The 15,364-nt window shown below is 44.2% G+C and overlaps 1 protein-coding gene across 2 annotated transcripts; it reads right to left on the reverse strand.

The window, feature by feature from the left end:
• Positions 1-1,171: 1,171 nt before the first annotated feature.
• lpar3 (lysophosphatidic acid receptor 3) lies at positions 1,172-14,938 on the reverse strand. 2 transcript variants are annotated; one of them, XM_084012220.1, is made up of 4 exons: positions 14,782-14,938; positions 14,006-14,122; positions 13,372-13,899; positions 1,172-4,406 (listed from the first exon to the last, which is right to left on the reverse strand). In XM_084012220.1, the coding sequence occupies exons 2-4, from the start codon at positions 14,034-14,036 to the stop codon at positions 4,078-4,080; spliced, it is 888 nt and encodes a 295-aa protein (XP_083868346.1). In that variant the 5' UTR covers positions 14,037-14,122; positions 14,782-14,938; the 3' UTR covers positions 1,172-4,077. The 2 variants fall into 2 exon arrangements, with proteins under 2 accessions (XP_083868346.1, XP_083868345.1); XM_084012219.1 differs by having other exon boundaries at positions 13,372-14,122.
• Positions 14,939-15,364: the final 426 nt, after the last annotated feature.

Raw genomic sequence — 15,364 nt, forward strand, 5'->3', positions numbered from 1 at the left:
AAACAGGTGACCTTTTAGTTGTGCAATTTTTTTTTTCAATACTATACTGCCAGTACGGTTTTAGATCCATATCCAAATGATGACCTTTGAAGAATGACATACAGGTTTTTATAAAATAATAAATCCTCAATATGATCAAAACAATAAACAACAAGTGAATAATTGAGTGAATGAAGCAAATGGTAAAATGATGTAAATGCACTGTGTTTACAATTCAAATATATGATTAATGGTAATATGTGTATAAAATATGATTAGTTGTGGTGCTCCATCAATTACTGTCTTAGACAAGTCAACGCTGTGCTTTCATTTCTGAAGTGATTGCTGCCATTTATCAGGTATAATATGTGTTCACTGTGGTCAGTTGAAGCTTAGCTGGGAACTTTGTAGGAGAAACCAGTCAGTTCTGAACATATACACGATTTGGAACCTTTACAGCATAAAGGATATTTATATAACAGCATACCAAGTGTAGTGATGAGAATTTTCCTCTTTCTGCCTACATCTGTTTACCCGGCGATTAAGACCAAACTAAAAGACAGAATTTTTCTGAACATCTGTGAAATTTAATTGGCTTTTCAAGAATGCATAATTACAGCACAGCTGTATGGAAAAGGCCTGCCACGCCACACAAGTTTACAGATCATGTTTCTGGGCAGGCAGCAGTCACGACAGTTCTGCACAGGGCTCTGAGGACATACAGTACTCACTACAATACAGCACGTTCTTCATGGAAATGACACGACTTCAATCAGACCTCAACCTTTAACCGAATGTCATTTACACCTCGAGTAGTTTTCTATGAACAAAGTTTACAGTGTTGAACCTTCTTCTCTCCTGCTGTCAAAGGATGCAGGTTGTGTTCAGGGGATCAAAAGTGGGACTTTACAGCATATAAGGAGTTTAACATGTGGTTGCAAAGAGTAAAAGGTTTTAAACATGTCATCTTGAGTAAATTAGAGGGGTGATACGGCATTCGTATACAGCAGGGGTGGCCAACCGTTTTTTGATTGGCAGCCACATATAGAAAAGAATAAGGAGTTATAGTCCAAACAATAGCAAAGCCATCATTTTCAACCAGTTACGATGCAGGAAAACCAAATTCAAAATAAACCGATCAAAAATAACTACGGAACACGAGTTTACTCGTTTATTTGTGTGTGTGTGTGTGTGTGTGTGTGTGTGTGTGTGTGTGTGTGTGTGTGTACACATTACAAAAAAGTATCTGTTCTGCTCCTCTTAGTGTTTATTTGAATTAATTCAATACTTTTAAACTAAAATACAGTGAATGGCCTTGCTGTGTTAAAGCAGAGATAATCTCACTAAATTTAGTTCTACATCTAGTGTTTAAAATATGTACAATTTACATACAGTGCATTTTTTTAGGAATACGTTCAAACTATAGTCTATTTTTGTAGAATATAGTTTGAGCAGCTGGTTGCAGCCGGCCCATGGGCTGTAGATTGGCTACCCCAGGTAAAATGTATACATTAAATAGCACTCTATATATGTATATATATATATTTCACTCTTCATTTGGCCTGAAACACTTAACTATTTATCAGATGTCAACATGGCAAATTACTGTTAATCACAAAAACCTACTAAAAGCTGTAAAAAGTACTTGTACATGGTTATTTTTTTACTGATGCAAGTACTTTGCAGTCTATTTCAGAAGAAGATGTTGTTCCTCCTCCCACTAAAGAGTCAATTCTGTTTTTTTCTCAAGCTCTTTCGCCAATGATGTAACTGACTGGATGGAGACTAAAGGTCAGCCACTAATTGGCCCGAGCAGAGTAAATCATCCTCAAGTGGCAGCTCTTGAGAACCACAAATCTCAAGCAGTTTTTTTTATGTTATTATATGTATTATCAGTTAGTGAGTTATTTTGGATTAAAACTCAGGAGTCAGTTTGACTCAGTGAAACAGGATTTACAAGTAATTGGTTTGGCCAAGCGGGGGCGTATGCAACGTTTAAAAAGGCTGCAGCCACTAACAAAGCGCTAACATGCTCACAGCGTACAATGTTAGAGTGCCAATATTTAGCAGGTATCAGGTTTACAACATTTACCATCTTAGTTAAACATGTTCGTATCAGCGTTTGGTAATTAACACACAACAGTACAGCTCAGGCTGATTGGATGCCATTCGTTTTTTGCAGATAAGCCTATTTAGTCAAAAAATTAATTTGCTTTGATCTGATAAGTGCGCTGAAGGAAAACGGAGATGATCAAACCAGCAAACATTTAGGTCAATCCATACAGTTGCCATACAATAGTTGCTTAAATATTTCAGTCTGGACCAAAGTGAAGACTGACGCTATCTCCATTAGCCACATTGAGCTAAACGTATAGTGAATGCAAGAAAATCTCAATTCAATCACATGCTGTATATTATTAACATGCTGTTTATTATTATATATTATTTATTTTAAAGGTGTTTATTATAAGATTGGGAGCATTTGTGTTAGAGAGGCTTGGAGCTAACGGTGCTAACAGTACAAACAACAGTGCTAACAGTGTTTTTGTGAGGGGGAATCGAGGGGAACAGGGGGGACGGTTGCTATGGGTACTGCCCGGTTATGAAGGTAGAAGATCGGATAACAACACACACAGAGATCAGCTCAGGTAGGCGTTACTGCTCGCTACTTTATTAATACTATGAATATCAGATTGATTTTTGGTACTTTGACTGATGCTCATATTAAACTACAGCTACTATTAGTGTATAGAGAAAGTTAGGCTACTGTATATAGTGTCAAGCCCTTTTATGAAATCAACCTGCATGCTGATTCTGACGGTAAAACATTGTGCATTATGTTTGTCAAAGAAAACAACATTAAACTTCACGATGCGGTTACTTAACAAAGCAACTATTCATGATTTCCTACAGTTTGAAGGTCACACCAGACAGTAATGATCATGAATAATCTCGGTTTCAAGCACTAAACCGTTACAATCACCTCTCTCATGCGTGGCACACTCCCCGGATGAAAATCAAAAATAGCTTTAATGATGTCATGTCTTTTACTGCAGGAGTGGCAGAAATGCTGCACGGCAGGTTGACGAAGACGCATTTGAACCCGGTCAATGATTTAGCCGTCTGGGAGGGAGGGCTTGTGTATGGGCGGCAATTCTATTCAGTCATATCGTCTTTGGTCCCTGCAGGTACACAGGAGTATTTGCTGAAACTCCGGCAGGAATCCAGTGTGTCGCAACATCGTTTTACAACCCCTGCGCTGTCAGGTGAGCAGCTGTTTCGTCAGAGCAACAGCGGCCATTCAGTGCGTTGAGGCGGAAGTGTACAAAATGCTACAGGAAGAACGAGTTTGCCTCAACGAGGAGCTGCAGGTTGTTTGGAAAGGTGGACTGGTAAAAAGATGACAGACGGGAAAGGAAAGGAGGGACGCTGCTATCTGTTCCCCGGAGGCATACCTGCAGCAGCAGTTAACAGTATTTGGCTGCGTTTTAAAGACAGAAAATAATCTTTAAAACGGTCCCTTGTTCAAGAAAACCTCCAGTTTTATAGTACCTGACATCCATTACAGAATCGTGAATTGTAAAAAAAGGAAATTGATTCCTTAATGCTACACAGGAAGTAAATCCAAAGAAAATTATTTGTACACATTTATATCAAGGTGACCCTTTGTGTGATTTTATTTTTACCCTTTTTGGGAGGTAAAAGGTAGAATGTACCACTGTGTACTGGATCATTTCTTCAGCCATTGCAGAGCAGAATAGTCCAATTTTAAATGGGCTGCAATAAAGGAAGACAAAAAAAAAAGGAGTGAGGATGAAACAGCAACAGGAATCTCCCAAAACACATGAATGGGGGAAAAAAAACTGTAAAATCCTGAATAAAAACTGAAAAAGCACATCTTTGCATCCAATTTGAGGACTTAGTAGTGCATCAAGGTCTCTTCTTATCTCCGTCTCACCAGCTCTTCACCGGAGCGGCCGGCCTGCAGTGTCTCTCCAACGGAATACCCAACGAGTGCGACTCCAGTCTGTATCTTCCTAAGGTACGTCCAGTCGGAGCTGGATAGGAGTTCGGGTTCATTCTCAACGAGTTCCATTTTCAGGTCTTGATCATGTCCTGATTGTCGTTTTTCACCTCCTCGGAGGGAGGCTGGCTGTTGCCCGTGTCCTGACCGGAGCTGAGCGGCCTGGCGTTGGCCCGCGTGGAGCGCTGCCGCCGCGTGCCGTTGCCGATGCAGCGCAGGAGGTTCTTGAAAGTGGTCCACATTTCCTCGTCCTTGTAGGAGTAGATGCACGGGTTCATGACGGAGTTGGCCACAGCCAGGAGCAACAGCCAGCGCTTTAGTTTCATGACGTTACAACTCGTACAGTTGAGGCCGTCCAGCAGCAGGACCACCAGGCCGGGAGTCCAGCAGATCACAAAAGCCCCTTCGGGAGGGAAATACAGCTAATTAGACACAGTTAGGCTTTTGTAACACAACATACACTGAAATGTATCCTTTTGTGGTGCAGGTATCATCTGGGAATAGTATAACAAAAGATGTAATGCTTTATTTAGCTTATTTTTTACCTTTAGACAGAGCCAGGTTAGCCGTTTCCAGTCTTGATGCTAAGCTAAGCTAACTGACTGGTGGCGGTAGCTTCATATTTATGACAGATATGATCTTCTTTCGGCAAGAAAGCCAGTAAGCTTAAATCAACTTATAATTGTTACTATATTGTAGTAATAATAAGCTTTAATGAGGGCAGCAACTAACGATTATCATCATTATTGATTAATCTGTATTCAAATATCGGAGCAACATTTCATTCAATAGTCAATGCAACAAATCATCACATTTAAAACCTGGAATCTGATCATTTGAGGATGTTTTTTCTTTGAAAATGACAATTAATTTAAAAAAAAACAGAGGAATCTATCATCAAAATAGTTGCTGAATACATTTCTGTTGATTGACTGATGTATTAAGTGCATCAGTATTAGTTTGACAGCAACTAAAAGACACACACAATTTCACAGCTGGGTTTTAGACGGGTAAAAATTAAATTAAAATAAACTAAATCAGAGTGTATTTGATGATTTTGTGTACTTTCGTTAATGAACAAGTCTGAACAAGGATAGGAGTACAATGCCATTGTCATGCTCAATGCTGTGTACTTGGAGGTCACACGGCTACTTAAGCAGTCAATTATCACTCAATTTCAAACATGTTTGGGCACAAAATGGAGCTACTAAGATTTCTGGGACTGAAAGGAAGCCACAAGCTACGACTTGTCCGCACAACCTGCATCTCTATGGCCTCGATGCATCTGAAGGACAAAAACAAGCCCCGTTCCGCACAGCTCCCTCTCCCTTTGTCACACATACTCAAGCATGAATCAACACTGTGCACAGTGAATTTCTATTTATTTAATTATTCTTCCTCTTTAATGGTCCACATGTTCATGTAAAATTGTTTGAGACCCCATTTACTGGTCTTCACTTGGCAGTTGTTCATGTATTGAGGTTTAAAAGTAGACTTTCTTCCCCTTTAATCTACAACAAAGCAACAAAAAAAAGAAGGCGAAAAAAAAAACGCTTTACGAACACACATTTCACACATGTGTTCCTTTCCTCAGTTGGCATTCATTTGATGATGGTGGTTGTACTTGAAGAATGAAAACAAAATGTGAATCCACACGCTTCATAGAAGTAACAGGCCCCAACACTCACACTGATACACTGCAGATAAAAAGGCTGTCGGCTATATTTGAACAAACCAGTGCCATGGAGAGTGAAGTCAAAACGTAACCAAGAGAACACAATGGATGCCCTTCCAAAGAAATTCACATATAATTAAAACTGCGAGCAGTGATAACGGGCCCTCGCATGGCACGTAACTCGGTTAGTGCTACGGCCGCCTGACGTGTCGGACCGCCTGGCCTGGCCACCGCCACGGGGCGGGTCGTCCCCGGCCACCGCCACGTTGCCAGTCGTCCCCGGTCGTTCCCGGCCACCGCCACGGCGCGGGTCGTCCCCGGCCACCGCCACGGCTGGCGTCTGTCGTCCCCGGCCACCGCCACGGCGCGGGTCGTCCCCGGCAGCCGCCACGGCGCGGGTTGTCCCCGGCCATCGCCACGCCACTGGTCGTCCCTTGCCTGAATCGTCCCGTCCATCACTGTGTCAGATGAGTGAAGTTTTCATGCTCGACTGGGGTGCAAAGTTCCACGACACTGGGACCTTATACGGGTGTAAAAACATGACATTTTATGTCGCCAATAGGTGGCGCTCTGATTGTGAGTCAATATTGCAGTGCAGACGTGTTCAGGATGGGACTCTCATCAAACTTGAGAAGTTTGAACCAGATCGGACGATGGACACCGAAGTTATAACAGTTTAGAGTATTGTGGCGAAGCATGAATTTCGTCCATGTTCAGGACGCCGTCCTGGCCACGCCCTTTGACTTCTGTAAGACCGTTTGATGATTTTTAATCGTCGCGGCCTCTAGAATAGGCTCACAAAGTTTGGTAGGAATCTTATCAACGGTGTAGGAGGAGTAAGTTAAAATACAAAGCTTACAATTGAAAAATGGCTGATTTACTGTAGCCCCCCCGAGTGGTCAATTTTAATAAAACTTTCAGGATATGTTCCAGGCAGATATCTTAACATATCCTGCAAGTTTCATGATGATTGGGTTAAATATTGTGGAGTTATGTGTATTGATTTCTAGAGCCCCGCCCCTCTGACATTCATTGGCTAATAACTTCTGAACGCAACGACATTTTACAAAGCTTTTGATCGGACTTGACCAACTTGGTCTAATGATGACGCACAGCAAATTTGGTGAGAATCCGATCTACGGTTTAGGAGGAATTAGCAAAAACGCGTTTTTCACAAAATTCAAAATGGCGGAAAATTTTGGTAGGCGGACTTTGGTGTCATAATGTAATTTTTTGTAGAGCACACGGTTTTGCATGTCTGTGCAAAATTTCAAGTTAATTGGAGTTACGGTGTGAGCTGGCCATCCTTCTTTGCGTTAGGTGGCGCTAGCGAGCCACTTTTCTGTGGCCAACTATGAAACCTTTAAAATATCAAAATTTTCGCCGTTTTCTATTAGCACACCAAATTTGGTAAGCTAATTATTTTGCTAAGGCCCCCAAAAAGGCCTCTAGAAAATAAAATAATAATAATAATTAAAACTGCGAGCAGTGATAACGGGCCCTCGCATGGCACGTAACTCGGTTAGTGCTACGACCGCCTGACGTGTCGGACCGCCTGGCCTTGCCACCGCCACGGCGCGGGTCGTCCCCGGCCACCGCCACGGCGCGGGTTGTCCCCGGCCATCGCCACGCCACTGGTCGTCCCTTGCCTGAATCGTCCCGTCCATCACTGTGTCAGATGAGTGAAGTTTTCATGCTCGACTGGGGTGCAAAGTTCCACGACACTGGGACCTTATACGGGTGTAAAAACGTGACATTTTATGTCGCCAATAGGTGGCGCTCTGATTGTGAGTCAATATTGCAGTGCAGACGTGTTCAGGGTGGGACTCTCATCAAACGTGAGAAGTTTGAACATGATCGGACAATGTACATTGAGGTTATAACAGTTCAGAGTATTGTGGCGAAGCATGAAATTCGTCCATGTTCAGGGCGCCGTAATTGCGCTCCCCTAGGACTTATGTAAGACCTTTTGATGATTTTTAATCATCGAGGCCTCTAGAACAGGCTCACAAAGTTTGGTAGGAATCGGATAAACGGTGTAGGAGGAGTTCGTTAAAATACAAAGCTTACAATTGAAAAATGGCTGATTTACTGTAGCGCCCCCGAGTGGTCAATTTTAATAAAACTTTCAGGATATGTTCCAGGCAGATATGTCAACATATCCTGCAAGTTTCGTAATGATTGAGTTAAATCTTGTGGATTAATGTCCTTATATGAGTGTAAAAACATGACATTTCATGTTGCCAATAGGTGGCGCTCTAATTGTGAGTCAATATTGCAGTGCAGACGTGTTCAGGGTGGGAGTCTCATGAAACGTGTGAAGTTTGAACCAGATCGGACGATGGACACTGAAGTTATAACAGTTTAGAGTATTGTGGCGAAGCATGAAATTCGTCCATGTTCAGGGCGCCGTTATTGCGCTCCCGTAGGACTTTTGGAAGACCTTTCGATGATTTTTAATCGTCGAGGCCTCTAGAACAGGCTCACAAAGTTTGGTAGGAATCGGATCAACGGTGTAGGAGGAGTTCGTTAAAATACAAAGCTTACAATTGAAAAATGGCTGATTTACTGTAGCGCCCCCGAGTGGTCAATTTTAATAAAACTTTCAGGATATGTTCCACGGACATAAGTCAATATATCCTGCAAGTTTCGTGATGATTGGGTTATATATTGTGGAGTTATGTCTATTGATTGCTAGAGCCCCGCCCCTCTGATGTTCATTGGCTAATAACTTCTTAAGGCAACAACCTTTTTCAACTCTTTTCATGCCACTTGCCCAGCTTGGTCTAATGATGAGGCACAGCAAATTTGGTGAGAATCGGATCTACGGTTTAGGAGAGATTAGCAAAAACGTGTTTTTCACAAAATTCAAAATGGCGGAAAAATTCGGTAGGCGGACTTTGGTGTCATAATGTAATTTTTTGTAGAGCATACTTGCCCGCACATGTCTACAAAATTTCATGTCAATCGGAGTTACGGTGTGAGAGGCTTGGCCTAAAAGGCTTGCGCGGCACGTTAGGTGGCGCTAGAGAGCAAGTTTTATGTGGCCAACTATGAAACCTTTAAAATATCAAATTTTTCGCCAGTCCCCATGGGCATGCACATTTTTTTCAACTTCTGAATATGATAAGGCCCCCAAAAAGGCCGTCGAACTTGCGAAATAATAAAAAGAAGAATAATCCGTAAGGTTTCAATAGGGCTTCGCAGCCCGACGTTGTCGGTGCTCGGGCCCTAATTAAAACTGCGAGCAGTGATAACGGGCCCTCGCATGGCACGTAACTCGGTTAGTGCTACGGCCGCCTGACGTGTCGGACCGCTTGGCCTGGCCACCGCCACGGGGCGGGTCGTTCCCGGCCACCGCCACGTTGCCAGTCGTCCCCGGGCGTCCCCGGGCGTCCCCGGCGACACCGCCACGGCACGGGTCGTCACCGGCCACCACCACGGCTGGCGCCTGTCGTCCCCGGCCACCGCCACGGCACGGGTCGTCCCCGGCCACCGCCTAGGCACTGGTCGTGGCTTGCCTGAATCGTCGCATCCATCACTGTGTCAGATGATTGAAGTCGTCACGCTCGACTGGGGTGCAAAGTTCCACGACACTGGGACCTTATACGGGTGTAAAAACATGACATTTTATGTCGCCACTAGGTGGCGCTCTGATTGTGAGTCAATATTGCAGTGCGGACGTGTTCAGGGTGGGACTCTCATCAAATGTGAGAAGTTTGAACATGATCGGACAATGTACATTGAAGTTATAACAGTTTAGAGTATTGTGGCGAAGCATGAAATTCGTCCATGTTCAGGGCGCCGTAATTGCGCTCCCGTAAGACTTTTGGAAGACCTTTCAATGATTTTGCATCGTTGAGGCCTCTAGAACAATCTCAGCGAGTTTGGCATGAATCGGATGAACGGTGTAGGAGGAGTTCGTTAAAATACAAACCCAACAATTGAAAAAATGTGAAAAAATGGCCCAAAATGGCTGATTTACTGTAGCGTCCCCGAGTGGTCAATTTTAATAAAACTTTCAGGATATGTTCCAGGGAGATATGTCAACATATCCTGCAAGTTTGGTGATGATTGGGTCAAATATTGTGGAGTTATGTGTATTGATTTCTAGAGCCCCGCCCCTCTGATGTTCATTGGCTTATAACTTCTGAACGCAACAATATTTTTCAAAGCTTTTATTAGGACTTGACCAGCTTGGTCAGATGATGATGCTCAGACATTTTGGTGTGAATCGGATCTATGGTTCAGTAGAAATTAGCAAAAACATGTTTTTCACAAAATTCAAAATGGCGGAAAATTTCGGTAGGCGGACTTTGGTGCTCCAAGAGGATTTTTTGTAGAGCAGACTTGCCTGCACATGTCTACCAAATTTTGTGTCAATTGGAGTTACGGTGTGCTGGGGCTGGCCTAACACACGTTAGGTGGCGCTAGAGAGCCACCTTTTTGTGGCCAACTATGAAACCTTTAAAATATCAAATTTTTCGCCAGTCCCCATGTGCACACCAATTCTTATAAGCTAATTTTGATGCTAAGGCCCCCAAAAAGGCCGTCGAACTTGCGAAATAAAAAGAATAAAAAACATTACAATTTCAATAGGGCTTCGCTGCCCGACGTTGTCGGCGCTCGGGCCCTAATTAAAACTGCGAGCAGTGATAACGGGCCCTCGCATGGCACGTAACTCGGTTAGTGCTACGGCCGCCTGACGTGTCGGACCGCCTGGCCTGGCCACCGCCACGGGGCGGGTCGTCCCCGGCCACCGCCACGTTGCCAGTCGTCCCAGGTTGTCCCCGGCCACCGCCACGGCGCGGGTCGTCACCGGCCACCGCCACGACTGGCGCTTGTCGTCCCCGGCCACTGCCACGGCGCGGGTCGTCCCCTGCCACCGCCACGGCGCGGGTGATCCCCGGCCACCGCCACGGCGCCGGTTGTCGCTTGCCTGAATCGTCCTGTCCATCACTGTGTCAGATGATTGAAGTCATCACGCTCGACTGGGGTGCAAAGTTCCACGACACTGGGATCTTATACAAGTGTAAAAACATGACATTTCATGTAACGATTAGGGGGCGCTCTGATTGTCAGTCAAAATTCTAATGTAGACGCGTTCAAGATGGGACTCTCATCAAATGTGAGAAGTTTGAACATGATCGGACAATGTACATTGAAGTTATAACAGTTTAGAGTATTGTGGCGAAGCATGAATTTCGTCCATGTTCAGGGCGCTGTAATTACGCTCCCATAGGACTTATGTGAGACCTTTTGATAATTTTTAATTGTCGAGGCCTCTAGAAAAGGCTCACAAAGTTTGGTAGGAATCGGATCAACGGTTTAGGAGGAGTTCGTTAAAATACAAAGCTTACAAATGAAAAATGGCTGATTTACTGTAGCGCCCCCGAGTGGTCAATTTTAATAAAACTTTCAGGATATGTTCCAAAGACATATTTCAACATGTCCTGCAAGTTTCATGATGATTGGGTTAAATATTGTGGAGTTATGTGTATTGATTTCTAGAGCCCCGCCCCTCTAATGTTCATTGGCTTATAACTTCTAAACTCAACAATGTTTCACAATGCCCTTTATAGTCATTGATCAGGTCGGTCTAGTGATGACACACAGCAATTTTGGTGAGAATCGGATCAACGGTTTAGGAGGAATTAGCAAAAACGCGTTTTTCACAAAATTCAAAATGGCGGAAAATTTCGGTAGGCGGACTTTGGTGCCATAATGTAATTTTTTGTAGAGCACACGGATCTGCATATCTGTGCAAAATTTCAAGTTAATTGGAGTTACGGTGTGAGCTGGCCATCCTTCTTTGCGTTAGGTGGCGCTAGCGAGCCACTTTTCTGTGGCCAACTATGAAACCTTTAAAATATCAAAATTTTCGCCGTTTTCTATTAGCACACCAAATTTGGTAAGCTAATTATTTTGCTAAGGCCCCCAAAATGGCACGCAAAGTGGCAGAAAAATAAGAATAATAATAATAAAAAACATTCGCATTTCAATAGGGCTTCGCTGCCCGACGTTGTCGGCGCTCGGGCCCTAATAATAATAATAATAAAAAACCGTTCAGTTTCAATAGGGCTTCGCAGCCCGACGTTGTCGGCGCTCGGGCCCTAATAATATTTTCTTTGCTTCTTAGGTGTCAGTGACACGTACTGACTGTATACTTAGCACCCATTCATGTTACACACGTGTGGGTAAAGGGCTCCAGACTGGTTTATCCAGCTACCAAATCTCCTTGAGATGATTTTTTTGCAAAACAAAAAGTCACTTTATTTATTTTTTTCCCCCTGAATAGTATATCACAAGGACCTGGACCTGACTCCAAGCCTCCGATGTCTTAAAAGCTCCTTCCTTTCTCTTGCCGATGTCGCCGCTGTGGCGCCACCTTTCAAGAATGCTTTTGTTTTTACATTTCACCCCCAAAGTCACAGCGATCTCGACAGGCACAAGCCAAAAGGGAACTTTGCAAAGCATCTGAAAGCGATTGAAAAGTATAGGTTTTTGTTCCTTTTTTTTCTTCCCCTCTTTTCTGGATGTGCGGGGAGGAGGGGACGTTCATTAAAAAGGCCAGTGTGGTGTGGTGCGGATGGTACGCCACACAGGCTCAAGAGCAGTGTCCTTGCAGGGAGAGATAATTACACAGCAGTCTGGAACAAAGTGTGTACAAAGGCAGACAGCAGCTCCCACACTACAAACGCTATCCAGCCATCTGGAGTGCCCAACGAGACAAAGAACAATGACAAACAATCGCCCTGCAGGCCCACCTCGCAAAAGTCACTACAACTGTCTCATGCATGTTTCTGTCTGGATCCTTAAATGAAGAATGCATCTTTTTATAGGAAAGTGCTGGGAAACTATTCAAGTACAGTGGCTCTACTGCAAGGTGTCCTGTTGCAACACCGAAACCAAAAAGGAGCCAGACCGGGATATCAGACTACCTCATCTGGGATGAGAACGGGAATAGAAGAAAACCTCAACCTTTTATGAGCTTGATTACCGTATCTAATGGACAACAAGATTAATTCCCTACATTGTAGTAATCCCTTAAAAAGTGGCAAATAGAATGATATACAGAGGAATAAAAGAAACATTTTGCCAACTCCAGCTTTGCCTTCATATAAAGGCTCAGAGGAGCACGCGACATGTTTACTGAAAGCTTGTGTTACTGCTCAAGGTTTCCCTTCATACCAGTCCAGCGTGTTCAGCGGTTCACTATGTGAATCGCCTGGACTTTGTGACATTGACCTCGACACACAGCTGGACGCTAGCGGTGCGACATTATATCAAAATATCGTGATACTGCCGCGATACGTTATCGATACACTGGCGCCAAATATCGATATTCTTTTTTTTTTTTTTTTATTAAAATGATGCAGGCGTTATCTACTGATTCCGTGCATGCCTGTTATCATTTTGCATCACCAGAGTCGCTACTTCATGACTCCTCTTGGCCTTTTGCCAGTTTATGACTATATTGGAACGATGACGTGCGTAGACATGTTCAGTCAGTGTGTTAAAGCGTGACTAAGATAACACTCTGCACTAGATTGTTTCACAAAGTATGTGATGTCATGTATCGCAGAATCGTGATATCATCGCTATCTTGGGCAAAGTATCGTATCGTGAGTTACTCCATGATTCGCACCCCTACTGGATTTCAACTGATCAGGGAGAATTTCAGACCACCTACCGAGCACAACCATGACCGTCTTGATGAGCTTGATGGGCGTCCTCTTGCGATTGATGGAGCCGCTGGTGTGTGGCATGAGCACCGTGGTCTTCCTCTTGACGTAGGTGTAGATCCTCATGTAAATGACCACCATCACGAGGAACACCACCAGATTAGACACGGACCAGAAGATCAGGTAGCTCCTGCTGAAGATGGGAGCCAGCCGGGAGCAGTCGCTCAGGTTGCAGATGCAGTTCCAGCCCAGGCTCGGCACGGCCCCCATGAAGATGGAGATGGCCCACACCAGCACGATCAGCAGGGTCACCCTCCTCTTCGTCAGGTTGCTGTGGACCTTCCAGTTCATGACGGAGATGTAGCGCTCCAGAGCGATGACCAGCAGGTTGGACAGCGAGGCGGAGAGGCTGACGTCCAGCAGACCCTGACGGATGAAGTAATCTTTCACCGTGAGCTTCCGCGACACCTCGCCCGTGTTAAACATCAGGTACACGTACGCTATGCCGGCCAGGAAGTCCGAGGCGGCGAGGTTGGCTAGAAGATAGTAGAAAGGGTAGTGAAACCTCTTATTGGTGATGACAGCGGCTATGACCATGACGTTGGAGACCAGGATGAAACAGCAGAAGAGAGAGCCCACCACCTGCACCAGGATGAGCTGGGCTTTGTCCCATTTGTCATTGGCGCCGCTGTTGTTGTAGAAGAAGCCCATGGACTCGCTGTAATGACACGTGTGGTTCTGTTGGGCCATTTTTGAGGTCTGTGGAAAGAGAATGAGTGGAAACCATTTATCAAATAATCGATTAATGGTCATCAAATGTTCCCGTTTCCTGCATCAGGAACATGATGATAGAGTTTGAAGCAATTTTGTCACAATTTTCAGACATTCAACAATCATTTTAATAATCATGAAAATCAGCAGATTCATCGTTAATGTCTCAACAAAGTATAAACCTCAGTGCAAGTTTTCCCAAGGCTAGGGGAGATTTAATGACTCGAGTCCAAAAGGCAAGTGTAAGAAGTAATTTCACTGTATGGGAGAAGCTGCTGAAGCTCCATTGTTAGACGTTAAACAAGACAGTGGCCACGGTGGCGTTTGAAAAATAAATAAGGAAGAGACAGTCGATCAACATTATAGGTCCTGTACAATTTATTCTATGAATAAGCACTGCTGACATGCAGCAAAACAAGATTCCGAGGTAGCCTCGAACACACGGAGGTAGTTTTCTCTATGAGCGGAGAGAGTGAGACATGTATTACCTGTCTGCCTATCAACACAGATGGACTCATAAAAGGGATTAAAGGAGGAGAAAGTTAACACGACTAAATAATGTTGGCCGACAGAAAGCAAAAATATCCCAGAAGCAACGACGAAGACGAGCGAACAGTAATCCAGGTGAGTTTTTCTTCTTTTCTTACCTGTATGCGGTGAGTCGAGGTGAGGCGACGAGTTGCGAAATATTCCGTGCCGAGTTAATGAGCGTGTTTTTCCCCCCGCAGCATTGCGCCTCCGCGGCGGTGGACGGAGGGAGGTGACGGCGCAGCGCGAGACGACAAAGTGGAGGCAGGGACAAAAAAAAGTTGCGCGTCTCCTCTTTTGAAGCTTCAGCCCGGTGACGTAGAGGGCGTGTGTGTGCGCGCCACACCGGTCTCACGTGTGAATTCCTCCGGTTTGACCGCGCGAGGCCCCCGCGAGCTCTCACGGTCCGATAAAAAGATAAAAACACACAAAATCACTGGCTATTGCAGTGAAGTGTTTCATCTAATACATCATTGCGCTGCCATCAAATTTATTTATCTTTAATGGTCGCAGTCATACTTTTTATTTCACCATCTCGACTTTGAGTATTTGCCATCACTGCACTACATTTCAGAGGGGATTTTTTTTTTTTTTTTTTACTTGAAACATTTCCATAAGAAACATTGGATATGCTTGTAAAATATAACGTCTGGTTGGGCTCCTTGAGTTGTTAAAAGTTCACTTGCAAGTGACCCAAAGAGG

Source organism: Eutrigla gurnardus, assembly GCF_963514095.1.
Source record: "Eutrigla gurnardus genome assembly, chromosome: 6".
NCBI lineage: Eukaryota > Metazoa > Chordata > Actinopteri > Perciformes > Triglidae > Eutrigla > Eutrigla gurnardus.

Bases quoted from the DNA above. Each gene is read 5' to 3' on its own strand.
- lpar3 (XM_084012219.1), bottom strand. From the start codon at position 14,113: ATGGCCCAACAGAACCACACGTGTCATTACAGCGAGTCCATGGGCTTC. The intron at 4,407-13,371 runs GTAGGTGGTCTG...TCCCTCCCGAAG, and splicing joins GACGGTCATGGTTGTGCTCG to GGGCTTTTGTGATCTGCTGG.